The sequence below is a fragment of the Glycine soja genome, chromosome 15, assembly GCF_004193775.1.
Source record: "Glycine soja cultivar W05 chromosome 15, ASM419377v2, whole genome shotgun sequence".
NCBI lineage: Eukaryota > Viridiplantae > Streptophyta > Magnoliopsida > Fabales > Fabaceae > Glycine > Glycine soja.
In genome coordinates this window covers 44,877,355-44,897,076 of record NC_041016.1, presented here as the reverse complement: position 1 = coordinate 44,897,076, position 19,722 = coordinate 44,877,355, and the positions used below count along the sequence as shown (strand labels likewise).

Below are 19,722 nucleotides of genomic sequence, written 5' to 3'. Positions count from 1 at the left end.
AGCATGGCTTGTATGTGAAGAAAAGTGATTCTAGTGGAATATTGCTTATATGCTTATATGTGGATGATTTACTCGTCACTGGAAGTAGTAGCACTGAAATAGTAGAAATTAAAAGATGTTTGAGCAGTGAGTTTGAAATGACTGATCTAGGCAAGTTGTCATACTTCCTAGGTATCGAGTTTGAGCAAAACAACAAGGGAATTCTGATGCATCAGAGAAAGTATATTCTGGAAATTCTAGAAAGGTTTAATATGCTTCAGTGTAATCCTGTTGATACACCAGTGGAAGCAAATTTGAAGCTTGGAAGTTGTGAGCAGGAGACAAAGGTTGACAGCACTATGTTTAGGCAGCTGGTTGGATGTTTGAGGTTCTTATGCCATAGCAGGCCTGAAATATCCTTTGGTGTAGGACTTGTTAGCAAGTATATGAAGTCTCCTAGGCAATCTCATTTAGTTGCAGCCAAGAGAATTCTCAGATACCTGAAGGGAACACTTAATCATGGAGTTTTATTTCCAACTCACTTGCCAAATCAAAAAGAGGATGGTATTCTACATCTAGTAGCATACTCTGACTCTGATTGGTGTGGAGATCAAGTGGATAGGCGCAGTACAATGGGTTATGTGTTCTTCCTTGGTGAAGCACCATTCTCATGGTCTTCCAAGAAGCAAGATGTTGTGGCTTTATCAACCTGCGAGGCTGAGTATATAGCAGCCTACAGTGCTGCTTGTCAAGGCTTATGGATTTAGACTTTGATTCAGGACTTGGAGTTGAAGACTGAAGGTGCTATTAAGATAATGGTGGACAACAAGTCTGCTATTAATCTTGCTAAAAATCCAGTTTCTCATGGTAGATCGAAGCATATAGAAACTAAGTATCATATCTTAAGAGATCAAGTCAGTCAAGAGAAGATAAAGCTGCAACATTGTGGTACTGATTTGCAAGTTGCTGATATATTGACTAAACCTTTGAAGATTGAAAGGTTCAAGTCATTAAGAGATAAGATGAATGTAGAGATGTGGTAAATGCTGTTCTGAAAATTTTGTATTTGTAGTTGTGTTCTATAATTTCATGTTTAGTAGGATGTTGTTGAACTTTTGAATTAAGAGGGGATGTTAATAGTAATTCAAAAGTCAGTTAGAAGTTAGTTAGTTTGTTAGCTTACTATTTGGGATCAAGTTAATTGAGTCCTTTGTTATAAATAGTAAGATCATTGAGTTGATGTACATTCATTTTTTTTTCTAGAAAGATTCAGTTCATCATCATTCTCTATTCTATACACACGTTCTGCAAATCTCATTCCCTAACAATTTGAACAATAATTTGTTAGATAATGGGAGCATAGATAATTGTTAAAAGAGCTATTTAAGTCACACACTGGAGGCGCAAATAGACTATCAGGCAGTTGTTGGAGTCTATCTGGATCTCAACAGGGTGTGCTTCGGGTTATAGTTTGATTTCTGAGATCAAAAATTTAGTTCAAAGTGGTAGGAAGATCCATTATGTGCATGTTTATAGAGGGGCAAACTCATGTCCAGATGCTTTAACGGACTTAGCTTGTAATTTGAGTGAGGACATAGTGATTTTTAAGCATTGTCTAGCTGTTGTGAGCAATATGCTCCTACCTGATGCTTCAGTTTGAACTCCTAGACTAGTTTCCTTGTAGTTCTTTTTCCAGGCCTTAGGCCCCGTTCAGGTAAAAAAACAAAAGAAGACTAAAATAAATGTTATCTAAGGTATTTTTTTTGGCGAACTCGACAACAAGAAAAGAAGATCAAAAAGGAGGTAAAAATGGATGGAAAAATATATGAAAAGCGGGTGACACAACTTTTGAAAACTTAGAAGTAGAACTATAAAAAAAATAATTTAAAAACGAGTTATAAAGGTTTTGAAATTTATTAAAAAATTATTTCTACCCTTGAGCTTTGATTCTTTTCTTGGGATTGTAGGAACTTTATTGAAGTTTATAGCTTTTATAGTTCTAGTGAAGGCAAAAGAAACTTGTTGGAAGCCTTGAGGAATTGCGCACCCTGTGCAAAATTCACACCCTATACAAGTTTGAATGGACTGAAACATGAAATGCAAGTACCACATATCCTGTACAAAATAGGCACCCTGGGCATTTGATCCTGTGAGATTTCCTTTTATTTTATTTTTATTCTGTTTTATTTAAAAACATTTATCTAGCAAATAGCTTTAATCAGGGTAGTACTTATCTTGTTTTAAAAGAAAAGATTGAGCGTACAAGATATATAGGAGGAGAGACAAAAGAGAGTGGAGACGCAGGGATGGCTTGGTTTCTCCATCAAATGCTTATTCTTCCATGGTTAGTAGTTAATTCTTCTCTCTCATTGAGGTTTAATGTAATTGGTCCTACTTTCATGTAATTTCTACATTTCTTCCATTCTTAATGCTTATTTTTGGCCTAATCAACCTATGTACATGATTTTATGATTCCAATTGTAATTGGAAAATTCTTTTGAATTGCAAATTGAATAATTTTCATTATGCCTAGGGATAGTGTAAAGAGGATTAGTCATCAATAAATCCTTTTTTTCTTAAGGAAAATCATTTGGTTATACTAATTCAAGGGATAATTTAGGTCCTCTCGCTTAAGGAATTAAGGTTAGGATAAAATTGTGGATTGATAATAACATAAACTTAATTTAATAGGATTATGTAGTGATTACATATTAGAAAGTCTAATAAAAATAGTGACAATTTGGCTCATTGATATTACTCCAATTTTTCTACGCGTAACAAGTTTTCAATAAAATTTCTCAATCAATTTTCTCTTACCTTTTTCTTTTATTTTTATGCAATTGTGTTTCATTTTGGTTACTTTATTTCTTAATTCTGGTAGTCTATAATTTTACTATTAATACCCACATAAGTTCCATGTGAAAATGATATTTTGCATATTATTGTGTTACTTAATTGATTGGGTACTCTTATCAAAATTCCAACATTGATATTTCATTACAATATTGTTTCACTAAACATATAAGGATTTAATAGTTAAGATTCACCTCTTATAGAAAAATAGCTATATGATTTAATGATATCTCTCTCTCTACACACAAACACAATTAAATATTATCTACTAAAAAAGAAAAATGTAAATACTTATAATATAATCAATCTTATAAAAACTAATATTGAAATCTTCATTAAGGAGAACACATTAACTACATATATTCCAATCCAGTACACAAGAGGGGTACAGAAGGATTATTATCTAAATCATGATTGAGGTTGAGGTGTGGGAAAACTACATATAATAAGGTATTAGAAATGGAAGGAATGACTTTATTGCTTGTAGACCTAGAGTGTTATCATTTTATGGAGTTGGAATTGCCTTGTGAATTGGAAATGGTGGTAGAAGTGGTTTCTTAAATTTGGGATTAAGAGGAAATTTTGGAAGAGGCTTTTTGAAGAAAGGCTTTGGTTTTAAAAATTTCTCTGGCTCAACAGCAGGGATGGGTTTTTGCACTATAAATGGTTTTGATATAGGCTTAACAATGGAAATTGGCTTTGGAATTGGCTTTAAAATGGGAATTGGCTTTGGTATAGGCTTAACAGTGGGAAATGATTTTGTAATAGGCTTATATACTGTGATAGGGATAGGCTTAACAATAGGAATTGACTTGGCAACTGGAATTGGCTTAACTATGGGAATAGGTTTTGGAAAAAACCCTTTGAATTTTGCTTCTTCAGTTGGAATTGGCTTACCATTTGGAATAGGCTTAACAATAGGAATTGATTTTGGAATAGGCTTATAAACTGGAATAGGAATTGGTTTAACAATCGGAATTGGCTTTGGAATAGGTTTAATTATAGGAATGAGCTTTGGAAAAGGCTTAACAATAGGAATTGGCTTGGCAACTGGAATTGGCTTAACTATGGGAATAGGTTTTGGAAAAAAACCTTTGAATTTTGCTTCTTCAGTTGGAATTGGCTTACCATTTGGGATTGGCTTTGGAATAGGCTTAACAATAGGAATTGATTTTGGAAAAGGCTTATAAAGTGGAATAGGAATTGGTTTAACAACCGGAATTGGCTTTGGAATAGGTTTAATTGTAGGAATGAGCTTTGGAAAAGGTTTAACAATTGGAATTGGTTTTGGAAAAAGTCCTTTGAATTTTTCTTCTTCATCTTGTCCTTTTAGATTAGGTTTTCCTAACTCTTCATTTACAACCTTCCCATCCATGTTCACTTGATTCCCTACATAAGAAATTCAAAAATATAATTAAACACAAATAATATTTTTGAAAGAGCTACTAAGTTTATTTGATTGTTTTAACAAGCAAATCACACATATTTTAAGCTAGTTAAGAACATGGCCATAACTAGTTGAAGAAATTAACATCATGAAGGGACCGGATCTCCATATCTCTTTTGAATTATTTCATTTGAAAGAGCTACTAAGTTATTTGATTGTTTTAATAGGAAATTTTGATCTTTCTATTTAGCTTAATTCACAATATTTGGTCCCTATTTTTTTATTAAAAAAATTATGATTTTAGTTTCCTATTTCAAAATAAAAATATTTGATCAATAAATGAACCCATATTCAAATTAACCCATATTCAGATTTTGAAATTAACCCATATTCAAAATTAATCAATTTTAAGTTATAAAGATTATATATTATACTTTTAACATCTTACAAAAACTATATTGTTTTTTAATTGTAATATTGTAATTATTAAAATGAATAATTTTTTTTGTTGAGGATTGAAAGCATCATATTTAAAAGCCTAACAAAATTATTTGTATGTCAGTATTAGACGAGCTACAAACCTGAAATTTCAGTTGTGGCCAAAACAGAAGGAGCATAACTGAAGCTGGCAAGTAGTAACAAGGGAACCCAGAAGCGAAAAAGTGCGCATTGCATAGTGGATTGCTTTCTCATTCTCATCGAGAAAACAAATTAACTAGGCCACACTAATCAAACCTCAAAAGGGAAATATCTCAAGGCTTGAATTAACGTCTCATGCATACTCCCATTATTTATAATACTTAGCTTGGGACTAACAGTAAATTAAGTGTACTATTGGCCATTACTTTTTTATAATATACTCCGAAATTTTAGATTTGGTTTAGGGATTATTATGTGAGTTGTTGGAACGTGGTCATATGTTTAGGGAGGTTAATAGCGTTAAACACCGTTGTTGTTGCTATGATAATGCATGGGATGCTCTGTCCAATAAATGAACCTCCCAAGTAATAAGGTGTTTCTTTTCCTTAATTTTGGGTGTTTAGAGAATACTGCTCGAACTTAGGAAGTTTCAAACACAATGAGGCAAAGAAACTTGATCAGTTAACATTATAATTTATAAAATAACAGTTAAATTGTTTTTTTAATAAACAAAAGGAATTTATTGAAAATTGAGTAATACAAGATGAGAAAGATAACTCTGTTCATCAGCATTTTATATATAAGAATCTCATATATTGACCCCACCATCGGAATAAAACAATTCCTTCCCCTATTATAGTTAACATGACTAACTAGGTCCTTGTCTTATATTTGAGGCAACATAGGTAGGTTCCTGCGGCATGATTTTCGCTAATTGAGATAGGGTGGCTCAAGAACTTGAGAGACCTAAAGTAAATTTATATTTTGAGGTATATTAGTACTATTTTTTTTTTTTTTTATTAAAATTCATTTTTAAATATAATTTTACAATAAATTTTTTTAGATATATTAGTATTAAAAAAAATTTAAGACTTTTTTTTGGGGCTTAAAGTCCTTCCTTGGGCTGCTTAAATCTTAAGCCGGTCCTGAATTGAGATAAGTCATTTGACAGTGAACAACAACCTCCAGCAGATACTACTATGACCTTTTATAATAAAGTTGCTACTTGCTCCATTATTCAATAATAGATGCTAAATAGACACATATATAAATTGAAGCTGAGTCATATACAGAACCTTAATTAGTATTTTGCCTTACATTCATAAGCTCAGTGTGCACTCTATGTAACTGATGATCTCGTCTAGTAGAATAAAGATTTTGTTATTGTTTATTGTTGTTGTTATGGTGCATGAGATAGGATAATTGAGTTTAACCAAATTCTGTAATTGCTCTAACCAACAGGTTCCTTGTTGACAAAGATCTGAAGTGTAGGAACAATGGTACTACACTCTAATGCGGCTGAGATGCCACAAGTAGGAGGTAAATACCTCCAAAAGGTACTTTTAACACTTTAAGTCAATAGCAAGTTTACTAGAGCCGTGATATATAATAAAGTAATAATACATAAATCATTTTTTATTTTAAATACATTGTTGTTGGTTGTATTTAGAGTTTGAGATATGGGTCATTTTCCTCACGAAGCTCAAGGTCTTCCAAGGTAATATTATCCTGTATTGATGTAGTAACTTTGCTCTGGTCAAGGTGTACTTTTCTGTTTACAAGTGTATTAAAGGAATGATACTCTTGGTAGAGGAGCTGTCCTCAACCAACACTTGGCCAATTAGGCTAGTCTAATGCTCTCTTTATGTATAAGCAAAATTAACTACTTTCACATTAATTAAGAAAGTTAATTTAAATTATTTAATTTTATTTATCTCAAATAAAAAAATAAGATTATTTTTAAAATGTTTTTCACTAGAACTTAATATCGTGAGTAAAATAGAAACTTTAAAAATTGAGTTGTAATTAATTGAAGAGTGTTAAAAATAATATCATTAAATAGGAGTGAGATTAATTAAATTTACTTATATTTAAGTCTAAGATAAAAATAACTTTTTTTGCTTACATATGAGTCGAGAAGAAATAATTTTGAGTCAGGTGACCAGTTATAAATTAGGTCTCAAGTATAGCCTGGAACCCAATCCATGTAACAAAAGTACACAACATAATTCTTTCTTTTGTTGCAAGTGACAAGGAAAAACGTCGAGCTTTAGTGGCCAAGGTTTAAGATCACCAATGATTTAGAGGATGCCAAGAAGAAGGTGATCATTCTTACTGTGGAGAACACCAATCTTCAACCTAGAAATAGAAAAGTACAACAGGACTTAACTACTTCTACCAAAGCTCTAAGTTTAGAAATTGATTTGAAGTTGACTAATGAGGTGTGACACCTCAAGTTCTAACTGTTGAAGAAGAACTCCTCCTAAAATTATAGTTTTAATCAAGAAACTATTAAAAAGCAGATTCTAAGTTGTCTAGACTTCAGCTATTGATGGTTTGCCTTGAGTATGTGATTATTAGACATGACTTGATTAAGAAGTATGAAGAAAAACGTGAAGCATTAGTTTGAAGTATGTTACCCTTCCAGATGCAGGATCTACCCCATCGAAGCAGGACAAGGATATAGCTAATCAGAAACATGAAAAGCATGAAAGACAAATCATATTTTCCAGGATGCAACGAGATAAAAAAACTATGTATTATCAGAAACATGACCAGAAGGATTGTTCAAAAGGGGTAGTGCGATAAAAAAAAAACTACAGATGACATGAAGAAGCACCAAAAGATGCAAAGAGTAAACGGAGAATGGGACACAGATGTCTTCACAGTTCGAAAGCACCCACACAAGAAGCAACAAGCTCAAAAGGTAGACCTACATGTAATCAAAAGCATAAACTTACGTTGATCACCTAGTCCTAATGAGAACTCGGTGTTCTAAATAGGAACTAATAACCAATGGGAAGCATTTTGGTATTTAACAATTATATTTTTGTATATGGGTTGTTGGTACCCCTTATGCCAACCATCAAAATATATATATATATATATATATATATATATATATATATATATATATATATAAACTAACGTAGGTCACCAAGTCCTAATGAGAAACAAAGTAACCAGAAGTGAATTAAGAAGATTGACATACAAGTACTAAATTCATCAAAAGAAGTTACAAGAGATATTCTGCAATAGTTGGTCTTCAGAAGCAACACCAATGACAAGTACCAAAAATTGACATGGGATAATTAGACAACAACAAGCACCAACTGTCATAATCTGAATTTGATATTGTACTAGTTATATGCGAAAAAAGGAGCACAGAATACAACAAGAAAAAGTTTTGAAGTTGTAGAAATCCCATATTCATACAGCATTTGACTAAGTTTGAAATTCCCCCCAAGAGCCATAAACAACTAGTACAAGGCCTATAGAAAGACCCTCATTTAAAGGAGTCATTTGCAAGGAAGAAAAATAGCCAACCGGGGATAAGGTTAGATAATTTGAAGGTATTCAAAGAGAATATCCAGTTTCTGATAGAGTCTTCCTTAGCCATAAATACTCTATGATTTTAGCCAACTTTGTATTTATCTTAAAAAAGTGTATGTCTGTCTCTAAACTATGTGTAACCTTATTGAAGTGAGCATATAGAGGGGATAGAGCATTTGAGCTCTCCAAATGAAACCAAATGAGCGGGAAACTCAGAAAATTAGTAAGGGGACTATGTTTTTTATCCTTCAAATTTGACTCACTTTTGTTTTTAATTTGGTTCTTCAAATTTAAATTTAATTTTTTAGTTTCACAATTTCGAAAAATATTTTTCTATTCCCTTAACATAAAAAAACTTCTATTAATTTTGGGGTCACAAGGATATTTCTTTATTTTTATACAGAGATTAAAAAATAATTTTTCAGAATTATTGAAGTACTTAAAAAATATTTAAATTTGAGAGATAAAAAAGTAAAAAGTTTTTTAGGTTTAACGAATCTAGAACATATTGAAGCTTGTGTTGTATTTGTAAGTATTTACCAATAAGGGATCCAAAAGTGTTTTTTTTTTTAAGTAAAATCAAAATCGTTATATATATGAATACGGTGAGGAGCCATATAGCATATGGCTTGCTGAAGTCTAACATCAGAGATTTTAACAAAATGCCTAGGGCATTGTAACAGTGCATAAATATTAAAATAGTTTCAAATTCATTTAAAAATTATTTCAATTAATATTATCCAATTATAGGCTTTTTTCAAAAGTTTAAAAACAAAAAAACTTGCAAGCACCCAAGCCATATAGGACCTAATTTAGTGGTTTATTTGTCGGTTCTAAAATAAATTTCATCCTAAGTTATTTTTAACATACTAAGAAAAGTTAATAAATATATGAAAGAGAATTGTAATTTTAGAAAATTTATCTCAGTATTTATATTACATTAAAAAAACTAAAATGACATTTATTAGATATATGTATTAATAAAAAAATAAAAAAAAATATTATATTAAAAAGTTAACATAACATTTATTTTAGCATAATTTATTTTTTAAAATGCGACATTTAATTTGGAACGGAGGAAGTTTGATATTAACTATTAATGTTAGGAATTAATAGATAAGATTTACCCTTTGTATAAAAATAGATATATGATTTAATGGTCTTTATGTCTTTACACATAAACACAATTAAATATCATCTTCTAATTAAAAATGTAAAATGGAAATACTACTAAAAGAATGTGTCTATTTATTTGCCCATGGATTAAGATACGTTAGTAATTTTGCATTATTGATGGATAAATCCATCAGTAAAAAAGAAAGGTCATAGGTAACATCAAAAGAGTATTATCGACAAGCATTCTGTCGAAAAATCAATCAAAAATTTTGGTACCTTTCTGGGGGAATAATTTCAAAGGTAATTTACCTAGAGATTATTCCGTGGGTAATATAATATAATCTATGAGTAACTAGATAAAATATGTAGAAAAAGTTACAAAAGTTTATTAGCATCAGCACCCAGTGGAACTCAATCATGGCAGTCTTCCATCTAATTAATTCTTGCTTTCTTGGATAGTTAAAACAAGTCTTGCTCCTGGGATTACAAAATTTGTATTTTGTGCTTATTATTAGAATACTTACCCATGTTCATAAGCTAAGGAATTTTATATGTTCTTATTTTGTCAATGAATTGCAAAAATCATAAATGAACAAGATTTGGTTGAACTCAACGTATTTAATTTATTTATATTTTATTTTCATTTTTTAGTTTATTTTTTAAATTATAAAATAAAAATTTAAATATATATTTGAAAACAAAAAATATAATTAATTAAAAAATATGTTATAGATGGACAAATTCATCAGCAATTTTTTACTTAAAAATCTCCCTTGATAGCTTTTCATGGCAAAATCCATCAGTAACTTCCCAAAAAAAAATTGTCGGTAATTTTTAACAGAAAAAGCCATCAATAATTTCCCACGAAAAAATATGTCGATGTTTTCCCACATATACATCTGTTAGTAAATTCCGTGGGTAAAAAGTTTGTCATTAAAATCTGTCATGAAAAGCTTCCTATAAGGTTATTGTTGATGGAATTTTGTTCGTCGGTATTTTGTCGTTAAAATTTCATTACCGACAAAAAATTTGTGATATATACCGGCGGATTTTTCCTATCGATAATAGTGAAATTTCTTGTAGTGATAACTAAACATTTTACTTAAACAAAACAAAAAAAGCGAACCATTTCTTAATAATATAATTAATCTTACAAATAATAATATTGAGACCTTCATTACATAGAAAACATCAAGTACATATATATTCCAATCCAGTACACAAGAGGGGTACGAAAGGATTATCGAAATCATGATTCAGGTTGAAATTAATGCGGTGCATTTATATATATAAAGGCATTAGAAACGGAAGGAATATCCTTATAGCTTTATGGCGTAGAGTGTTATCATTTTATGGGGTTGGAATTGGCTTGTGAATTGGCAATGGTGGTAGAAGAGGTTTCTTGAATTTAGGATCAAGTGGTAGTTTAGGAATAGGCTTTTCAAAGAAAGGTTTTGGTTTTAAAAATTCCTCTGACCCAAAAGCAGGGATAGACTTTTTCACTCTTAATGGGTTTGGTATAGGCTTAACAATGGGAATCAGCTTTGGAATTGGCTTAACAATGGGAATTGGCTTTAGTATTGGTTTAATAATAGGAATTGGTTTCACAATGGGAACTGATTTTGGTATAGGCTTATATATTGGAATAGGGATAGTCTTAACAATGGGAATTGGCTTTGGAATTGGCTTAACTATGGGAATAGGTTTTGGAAAAACACCTTTGAATTTTTCTTCGTCATTAGGAATTGGTTTAACAATCAGAAATGGCTTCGGAATAGGCTTAACGATGGGAATTGGTTTTGATATAGGCTTATAAACTGGAATAGGAATAGGTTTAACTATAGGAATTGACTTTGGAATAGGTTTAATAATGGGAATGGGCTTTGAAATAGGTTTAATAATTGGAATTGGTTTTGGAAAGAATCCTTTGAATTTTTCCTCTTCATTTTGTTCTTTTAGACTGGATTTGGTTAACTCTTCACTTACAACCTTCCCATGTGTGTTCACTTCATTCCCTACAAAGAAAAGCAAAAAGTATATAAGTTAAACACAATAATATATTTGTAATAAATATAAAATTTGAAATATTTTGTCAATGCATTGCAAATAATTGAATTTATATATATATATGCAAAACTAAAATGAAAAATGCATTGCCAATCATACTTAGACCATATAATTATGCTACTTGCAAAGGACCTTAACTAGCTAGTTGGAAAATTATTGTGTAGTATTTTATTTTTTTTACAACAGTTGCACAAGTTTAAATCTGTAACTTGCAACGGACCCTTACTATATGTTTACTTGATGTATTTTTTTTGGTATGGGTTTTGGTTGTTGTCCCTCATGCTTTCATGTTTTTTCTTCTTTTGTGGATATTAATTAATATAAATTTTAGGTGTGCTTGTTATGATTGGGATAGGAAATGTTAACATTGTTGAAATGTCCTATCATTTTGTCATTCCTTAACTCACCTTTTCAAAAAATAAAAATCTCTAACTTCGTGCATATTACTCCAACCGTCATCTTAGTGGTTCAAATTGTTGTATAGTCTAAAATCATGTGGTCCTTACTAGTCCCTATATGAAATGTAATAATTGAATTTCACGCATATACTGTATGCCAAGATAAATAATTGAATTGAATTCGGAATACAATAATATCAGTAAGAGAACAACTAAAAGTACCATTTTATTTTCATTAAAACATAGGCTATACCGACGTACATACAGTTCATGAATAGTTTTTCATCTCACATGCCACGAGGAATGCCCTAATTATATGCATGTCAAGTATGGATCCAATCTTCGTACGTCACCTTTTGAAATTTGAAATTAGTCCATATAATTACAAATTCTACTTTTTCTTTTAAACGTAATTATTAAAATGAATAAAACTTAATAAGAATAGACACAAAGAAACATACTGCATATTTTCTAAAATAAAAGCCTAACAAAAAAAATATGTGTCAGTATAGCATGAGCCATGCACAAACCTGAAATTTCAGCTTTGGCCAAAACAGAAGGAGCAAAACTGAAGCTGGCAAGCAGCAACAAGGAAACCCAGAAGCGCAAAAGTGCGCAATGCATAGCGGAAGCCTTTTTCATGAGAAAACAACAACTAGGCCACACTAATCAAAGCTCAAAAGGGAAATATCTGCAGGCTTGAGATACTCTTGTTCCATATTCCCTTTATTTATAATAGTTTTTGGTTTAGGGATTATTATCTGGGTGGTTGCATCTTGAACGTACGTTTAAAGAGGTCAATATAGTTTAACACCGTCATTGTTGCTGTGATAATGGATGCTCTAGACTCTAGTCTCCATTGAATGAGCCTTCCAAATTAGTTGTTGCTTTTCTTTTTGGGTGATTTGGAGAAGAGGAATGCTGGATGACACAAGTTGATACTACGAAAGATATGAATGTATCTCATTAGTTATTATTTAGTAACTTGTTTCCATCAAACACAACGTAAGAATATGCGTGGAGACAATATTGATGAACACCCAAAATGCTAGGTAACACTTAAAGAGAGACAAAATAAAAAAGATTGAAAAGTATGCATATTATAGGTGATACCATTAAATATGAAGAAAGGTAAATAAAATGAAAGGTAATGTACTGTTTTTATTTTATTTTTTGTAGAATAAATTTAGGTAAGTTGAATCTCAAAGACTCATTACAATTACGACATACCTCAAGACTCAATAAACATTATAGATATACTTATATATTATTCGTTAACAAGATCTTCAGCAGTGAGATTCGAAATCATGCGTCAAGTGTTCAATACAATGAGTTGTCCAAGTATCATCATCTTTTGTGTTATTCTTTAAAGGAGGCACGTCATATTTTCGTGCAAGATTATTTTGTAGGGATTCAATCAATCAACTTAATTTGATTTTAACAGACAATCATCAATCCTAACCACATGTTTTTTATCCATGTAGAGAGAAATTACTGCATAAAGATTAATAAAATCCCATTATGTTTCCATACTCAAAATCATGATGAAAATTAAATGCGGAAGCGTACCTAGATTAGCCATAATGGAGTGATGAATGGTTGATGAGGATCAAGATTGACCCCTCATCAAATTATAATATCACTAATGGTATCTACACAATTAGTCTTTCATGACACATATGTCTTTAGCTATAATTTTATATTGATTAGACCACTTTAATGTGTGTGTGTGTGTGTGTGCGTGTGTGTGTGTATCCTTATGAATGTGTTAGACTTTAAGAGCTTAAAATTTGTCATTACATGCCTTGAGCATATTTCAAAAATCTTGTACATTTATTATATCCGCACATAGAACCAAAGTAGTTTTCATTGTATCAATCACAACTAAATTCATCAATGATCACTAATGCTGACAGAATCAAATGACATAGACTCATCATGAAATGTGTAGCATGAAAATTACGTGAAGGTGACCTGTACACATCTATTTTCAACTGGTCCTACTTTGCCTTAATGAGATCATTTAATAACCTTAATGTACAAAGTGTAATAACTGAATAATAAAACATATATATAACCAAATATATCCAAAAGTTAATGTATGCATACATAAAATCTAACATATAACATAAAAGTGACTAACTCCCACTAAACCAAAGATTCCTCGAACTGTAAAACACCTATGTGAGCAACATGCTCATGAAAGACCTTGGGTGGAAGTCCCTTTGTAAGAGGATCTGCTATCATGGAGTTTGTCCCTAAGTGTTCTATGGAAATTTGTTCACTCTGTACCCTTTCCTTAACAACTAGGAACTTGATGTCAATATGTTTCGACTTGGTTGAGCTCCTATTATTGTTAGAATACAATACAACTTATTTGTTGTCATAATATAACTTAAGTGGTCTTTCAATTCCTTCCACAATTTGCAGCCTTGTGACAAAATTTCTCAACCATATTCCATGATTTGATGCCTCATAGCATGCCACAAATTCTGCCACCATAGTGGATGAAGTACTAAGGGTTTGCTTGGCACTACGCCAAGAAACCGCACCATCGACTAACATGAAAAAGTAACCCAAAGTGGATCTCAAACTATCTAGGCATCCTGTAAAATCTAAGTCAGAATACCTAGTGATCTCCAACTGATCTGACCTCTTGTATGTGAGCATATAATACTTTGTTCTCTTCAAATACCTCATAACTCTTTTGGCTGCTTTCCAATGATCTATTCCTAGATTGCTTAAATATCTGCCTAATACCCCAACTATGTATGTTATATCCAGACACGTACATACTTGGGCATACATCAAACTCCCTACAACTGATGCATAGGGAATCTTTTGCATTTCCTGAATTTCCAAATTTTCTTTTGTGCACTGTTTGAGACTAAACTTGTCTCCCTTAGCAACTGGAGTATCCCCGAATTTACATTCCTGCATGCTAAACCTTTTAAGTACCTTTTCGATATAGCTTATTTATGATAATCCTAGAATACCCCGAGATCGATCTCGATGTATCTAAATTCCTAATACAAAGCAGGCGTCACCAAGATCTTTCATTTCAAAGTTTTTTTTATATAAATGTCTTGGTTTTGTGCAACATGCATATATCATTAGTGGCAAGCAGTATGTCATCAACATATAAGACCAAGAAAATATATTTGCTCCCACTGAATTTGTGATACACACAATCATCAACAAGATTCATCTTGAAACCAAATGAGAGAATTACTTGATGAAATTTGTGGTATCATTGACAAGATGCTTGTTTTAGCTCATAAATGGATTTTGTCAGTTTGCAAACCATATTCTTTGGGTCTCTTGACACAAAGTTTTCTGGTTGCCCCATATAAATTGTCTCATCAATGTTGCCACTGAGAAATGTCATCTTGACATCCATTTGATGAAACTCCAAATCATAATGTGCAACAAGATCCATGATTGTCCTAAAAAAAATTTTCGATGAAACTGGAGAGAAAGTCTCTTTAAAGTCAATCCCTTCCTTTTGAGTATAGCCCTTCACCACAAGACGAGCCTTATACCTCTCCACATTACCTTTGGAATCTTGTTTGGTCTTAAACATCCATTTGCAACCAATGGGTTTCACACCTTCTGGTAATGGGACAAGTTCCCAAACCTTGTAGTCTTGCATCGACTTATTCTCCTCATTCATTCAATCCACTTTTATGAGTTGGAATCTTGCATGGCTTGATGGAAATTGACTGGGCCATCTTCCATCATTCCATTATTTTCCTCATGTTCCTGGAGAAATACCGCATAATCATCTAGAATGGCACTTCTCCTTTCTCTTGTAGATCCCTGCAAAGGTACTAGCTCATGAAGCATAGGTTCTTGAGGATCTTGAGTTTGTTCTTCATGAACGATAACAAATTATCTTTAATTTGGTATCATAAAATTTATAGCCCCTGGATCTTTTAGAATAGCCAATAAAGTAGTTGCTTACTGTTCGGGAGTCCAATTTCCTTTCATTTGGCTTATAAGGTCTTGCCTCGGCTAGACATCCCCATACATGAAAATGTTTCAGACTAGGCTTTCACCCAACCCAAAGCTGACAAGGTGTTTTAGTAGCTGCCTTGGTTGACACTCTATTTAGAATGTAAGCTACAATCTTTAGTGTCTCTCCCCAGAGTGACTCTGGTAAGTTAGAATGACAAATTATACTTCTTACCATATCCTTAAGAGTTCTATTTCATCTTTTAGCCACATCATTCACGCTAGGTGACCCTGGAATGGTGTACTATGGAATGATTCCACATTCCTCTAGGTGCCTAGCAAAAGGCCCCGAATGTTGTTCACCTGAACCGTCATATCTACCATAGTATTCACCACCACAGTCAGATCTAACACTCTTAATTCTTTTGTTGAGATGATTTTCAACTTCAACATTAAATGTTTTGAACACATCCAGAGATTGTGACTTTTCATGTATAAGAAACATGTATGCATATCTGGAGTAATCGTTTATGAATGATATAAAATATTGTTGACCATTCCATAAAGGTGTATGAAATGGCCCACAAATGTCTGTATGCATCAATTCCAAGATGTTTGTATCTCTATATGCACCTAATTTCTTGCTTTTGGTCTATTTAACTTTAATGCATTCAACACAAACATCAAAGCTTGTGAAATCAATGGAATCCAAGATTATGTTTGACAGAAGTCGTTCAATTCTATTCTTAGAAATGTGACCTAAGCGCTTATGCTATAATGCTCTTGTATTATCAATTCTACGCTTTGTATCACGCAATTCCACATTAAAGGATTCACCATAGGAAGCTACAATATCAAGTAAATATAGATTATCATAAGCCAAGAGTGAACCAGCTCCAACAATATTTGAATTAAAATACAACCTAAACACTTTGTTTCCAGATGAACACAAATAACCTAATTTGTCCAAATAAGAAACTGAAACCAAATTTCATCTAAATAACGGTACAACAAAAGTGTCTTTCAAATCCAAATAAAAACCAGTACATAATAATAATAAAGTGCCTTATAGCTTCCACCTCTATCGATTTACCATTTCCAACATATATCTATCTTTCAGAATCAATTGGCTTCCGGTAGCTTAGGCAACCCTTCATCGAAACATTGATGTTAGTAGTGGCACCGGAATCTAACCACCAAGTGTTTCTAGGTATTGAAACTAAATTGACCTCAAAATAGACCAAAGTAAGAAACATATCCTTCTTTGCACACCAAGAATGATATTTGGTACATTTCTTCTTTACATGTCTAGGCTTACTACAAAAGAAACAGTTGTCACCTTGATTTTGTTTCTTTTGTGTTGGACCCTTGGTAGTTTCATTCTTGGGCTCCTCAGTCCTTTTTCTTTGGCCCTTGTCTTTAAAAGTACTTACAACATGAGCACTTTTAGTCCTTTCTTGCTTCAGTCTTTCCTCTTCTTGCACACAGTATGAAATGAGCTCATTAAGAGACCTTCTGACAGCTATAAGAGATCTTAAACTAACTAAATTGTGAAGGTAGAGAAATTAGCACTAAATGAAGAAGCAAGTCTTCTAAAAGCTCAAGCTTTAGTGTCCTTAATTTTGAAGCAATATTTGACATTCCCATAAGGTATTCCCTGACATTTCATTTGCCTTGATACTTCATGGAAATTAAGTTCTGAAGAAGAGTACTTGTTTAATTTTCGCCTCATTTCTTTTTGCAAAACACTTTTCAATTTCAACAAGGAATTTTTTGGCACTAGTTATATCATCTAAAATAGTGCCCTAAAAGACCTTAGAAATGCCGCACTTAATGATCATAAGACTCATGCGATTTGAGTGATCCCACTTCTCATGAAGTTTCCTCTGTGCAGAGGTACTAGAATCCGTAGGAGAATGGGGTTTCTCAATCCTTAATGAAAGGTCTAGATCCATGCAGCCAAGTACAATTTTCATGTTCTCTTTCTAGTCCTTAAAATTTGTACCATTAAGAACCGGAATCGAATTCAAATTAGCAAATATAGAAGCAACAATTGAAAAGATCAAAACAAATAATACAATAAGCTCACATAACAGTCATCAATGCATTTAAATAATGGTATATCCCATCCCAAGATATCTAGTACACCATTAATATCAAGTCACAATGGTATTAATTGCTAGTGATATCCTTGTTGTAATGTTCAAACATTGATAATAAAAGCATATAAAATAACAAACCCATCTTTTGATGTGACTTATCATTCACATGCAAAACCTCATAATTATAATATGTTTAACATCACAAGTGTGTATTTAAATTAGTTAAATAGTAACTTTCCTTTGGGCCAATCACCATTTATATAAATAATTACACACGTTAACATTTCTCATGAACTATCTACACAAGAGAGATCACTTTGGTGATATATTGATTCAATTAGCTCATTTAAATGCTAAACAATTAAAATGATATACCATAACTAAATTTTGAACATTGATGCACCAAATCCAAAATTAAAACATTTCTAGAGTAAATTATTTTAACTTTATTTATTTATTTTAAATTTTAGAAGCCCATGATTGTTATTTTAATTTACTGTAACGGCCTCTAAAAGTAAGAACGAGCACAAAGTTATATGTATATATATTAATGATGCACTGTAACCTTTAAATGAGCGGTGCATTTACATATTGTTGGTAAGATCAAGCAAAAATATGTAAAATATCTAAATTCATTTAAAATTTAGAATATGCCAGTAGCTTGAATAAATAAAATTTCCAAATCATACATGAATCAAGTATGGGTGGCTCTGATGCCAATTGTAGGGATTCAATCAATCAACCTAATTTGAATCTAACAGATAATCATGAATCCTAACCACATGCTTTCTATCTATGTAGAGAGAAATTACTGCATAAAGATGAATAAAACCCTATTGTGTTCTCATACTCAAAATCATGATGAAAACTAAATACGGAAGCGTATCTGGATTAGCCATAATGAAGTGATGAATGGTTGATGAGGATCAAGATTTATTTTATGATCTTAAAAATGTAGAGAGCTTTATTTTCTTCTCTAAAATTTCTCTTATGATGGGGATAAAGAGAAAAAAGAAAGCAAAAATGTAGGTTCCGTCACTTCTCTCTACAAATGGAGCCCATAACCTCTTATATTGGTAATTGTCATCCGTTACCCCAAATTTGATGATTATAATTTGGTCCCTCATCAAATTATAATATCACTAATGGTATCTACACAATTAGTCTTTCATGACATATATGCCCTTAGCCATAATTTTATATTGATTAGACCACTTTAATATGTTGGCTAATAAAATAATGGCCCTAACTCATTTAATTATGTGATATATATATATATATATATATATATATATGAATGACCCAAAATTCCTAACATATTTTGTATACTATATAGAAGTTCTATAGAAGAAAACCATGTCGAACTTAGGAAGGTTCAAAAACAACGTGGCTAGCCGAACATTCATATCATTTTGACAGTATACGCAGTAATGCGTGTAAAGGTAGCATAATGATTATAAAGCGATTTGAAGAAATTTATTGAAAATTGAGTATAATGTACTCAAACGCAATACAAGATGAGAAAGATAACTCTGTCAGTGTTCATCAATGTTACATGTCAGAATCTCATTGACCCCACTATTTCCCTCACATTAAAACAATTCATTTCCCTATTATATTAAACATGACTATCTAGGTCCTTGTCTAATAATATTTGACCCATGACATAGGTAGTTCCTTTCCTACTGCATGATTTTGGCTAATCGAGACAAATCATTTGAGAGTGAACATCGACCTCCAATAGGTATGATGACCTTTATGTAAAGTTGCTACTTGCTCCATTATTCAATAATAGATGCTAGCTAGACACATAAATTGAAGCTGAGTTATATAGAGTTAGAATAACTTCCATCACCATAAGTGTGTGAAGGTAAAGTCTTATATTAAATAGGAA

At 31.9% G+C, this 19,722-nt stretch overlaps 2 protein-coding genes across 2 annotated transcripts; both read right to left on the bottom strand.

The window, feature by feature from the left end:
* Nucleotides 1-3,120: 3,120 nt before the first annotated feature.
* Nucleotides 3,121-4,985, bottom strand: LOC114387567 (proline-rich protein 4-like). Its single transcript, XM_028347764.1, has 2 exons — nucleotides 4,801-4,985; nucleotides 3,121-4,221 (listed from the first exon to the last, which is right to left on the bottom strand). The coding sequence occupies exons 1-2, from the start codon at nucleotides 4,916-4,918 to the stop codon at nucleotides 3,338-3,340; spliced, it is 1,002 nt and encodes a 333-aa protein (XP_028203565.1). The 5' UTR covers nucleotides 4,919-4,985; the 3' UTR covers nucleotides 3,121-3,337.
* A 5,438-nt stretch (nucleotides 4,986-10,423) lies between these two features.
* On the bottom strand, nucleotides 10,424-12,477 carry LOC114387511 (proline-rich protein 4-like). The gene is made up of 2 exons (XM_028347711.1): nucleotides 12,303-12,477; nucleotides 10,424-11,322 (listed from the first exon to the last, which is right to left on the bottom strand). The coding sequence occupies exons 1-2, from the start codon at nucleotides 12,412-12,414 to the stop codon at nucleotides 10,658-10,660; spliced, it is 777 nt and encodes a 258-aa protein (XP_028203512.1). The 5' UTR covers nucleotides 12,415-12,477; the 3' UTR covers nucleotides 10,424-10,657.
* Between the last annotated feature and the right edge of the window lie 7,245 nt (nucleotides 12,478-19,722).

Coding starts and splice junctions, on each gene's coding strand:
- LOC114387567 (XM_028347764.1), bottom strand. CDS start 4,918: ATGAGAATGAGAAAGCAATCCACTATGCAATGCGCACTTTTTCGCTTC. Junction 4,222..4,800: donor GGCCACAACTGAAATTTCAG/GTTTGTAGCTCG, acceptor TTTCTTATGTAG/GGAATCAAGTGAACATGGAT.
- LOC114387511 (XM_028347711.1), bottom strand. CDS start 12,414: ATGAAAAAGGCTTCCGCTATGCATTGCGCACTTTTGCGCTTCTGGGTT. Junction 11,323..12,302: donor GGCCAAAGCTGAAATTTCAG/GTTTGTGCATGG, acceptor TTTTCTTTGTAG/GGAATGAAGTGAACACACAT.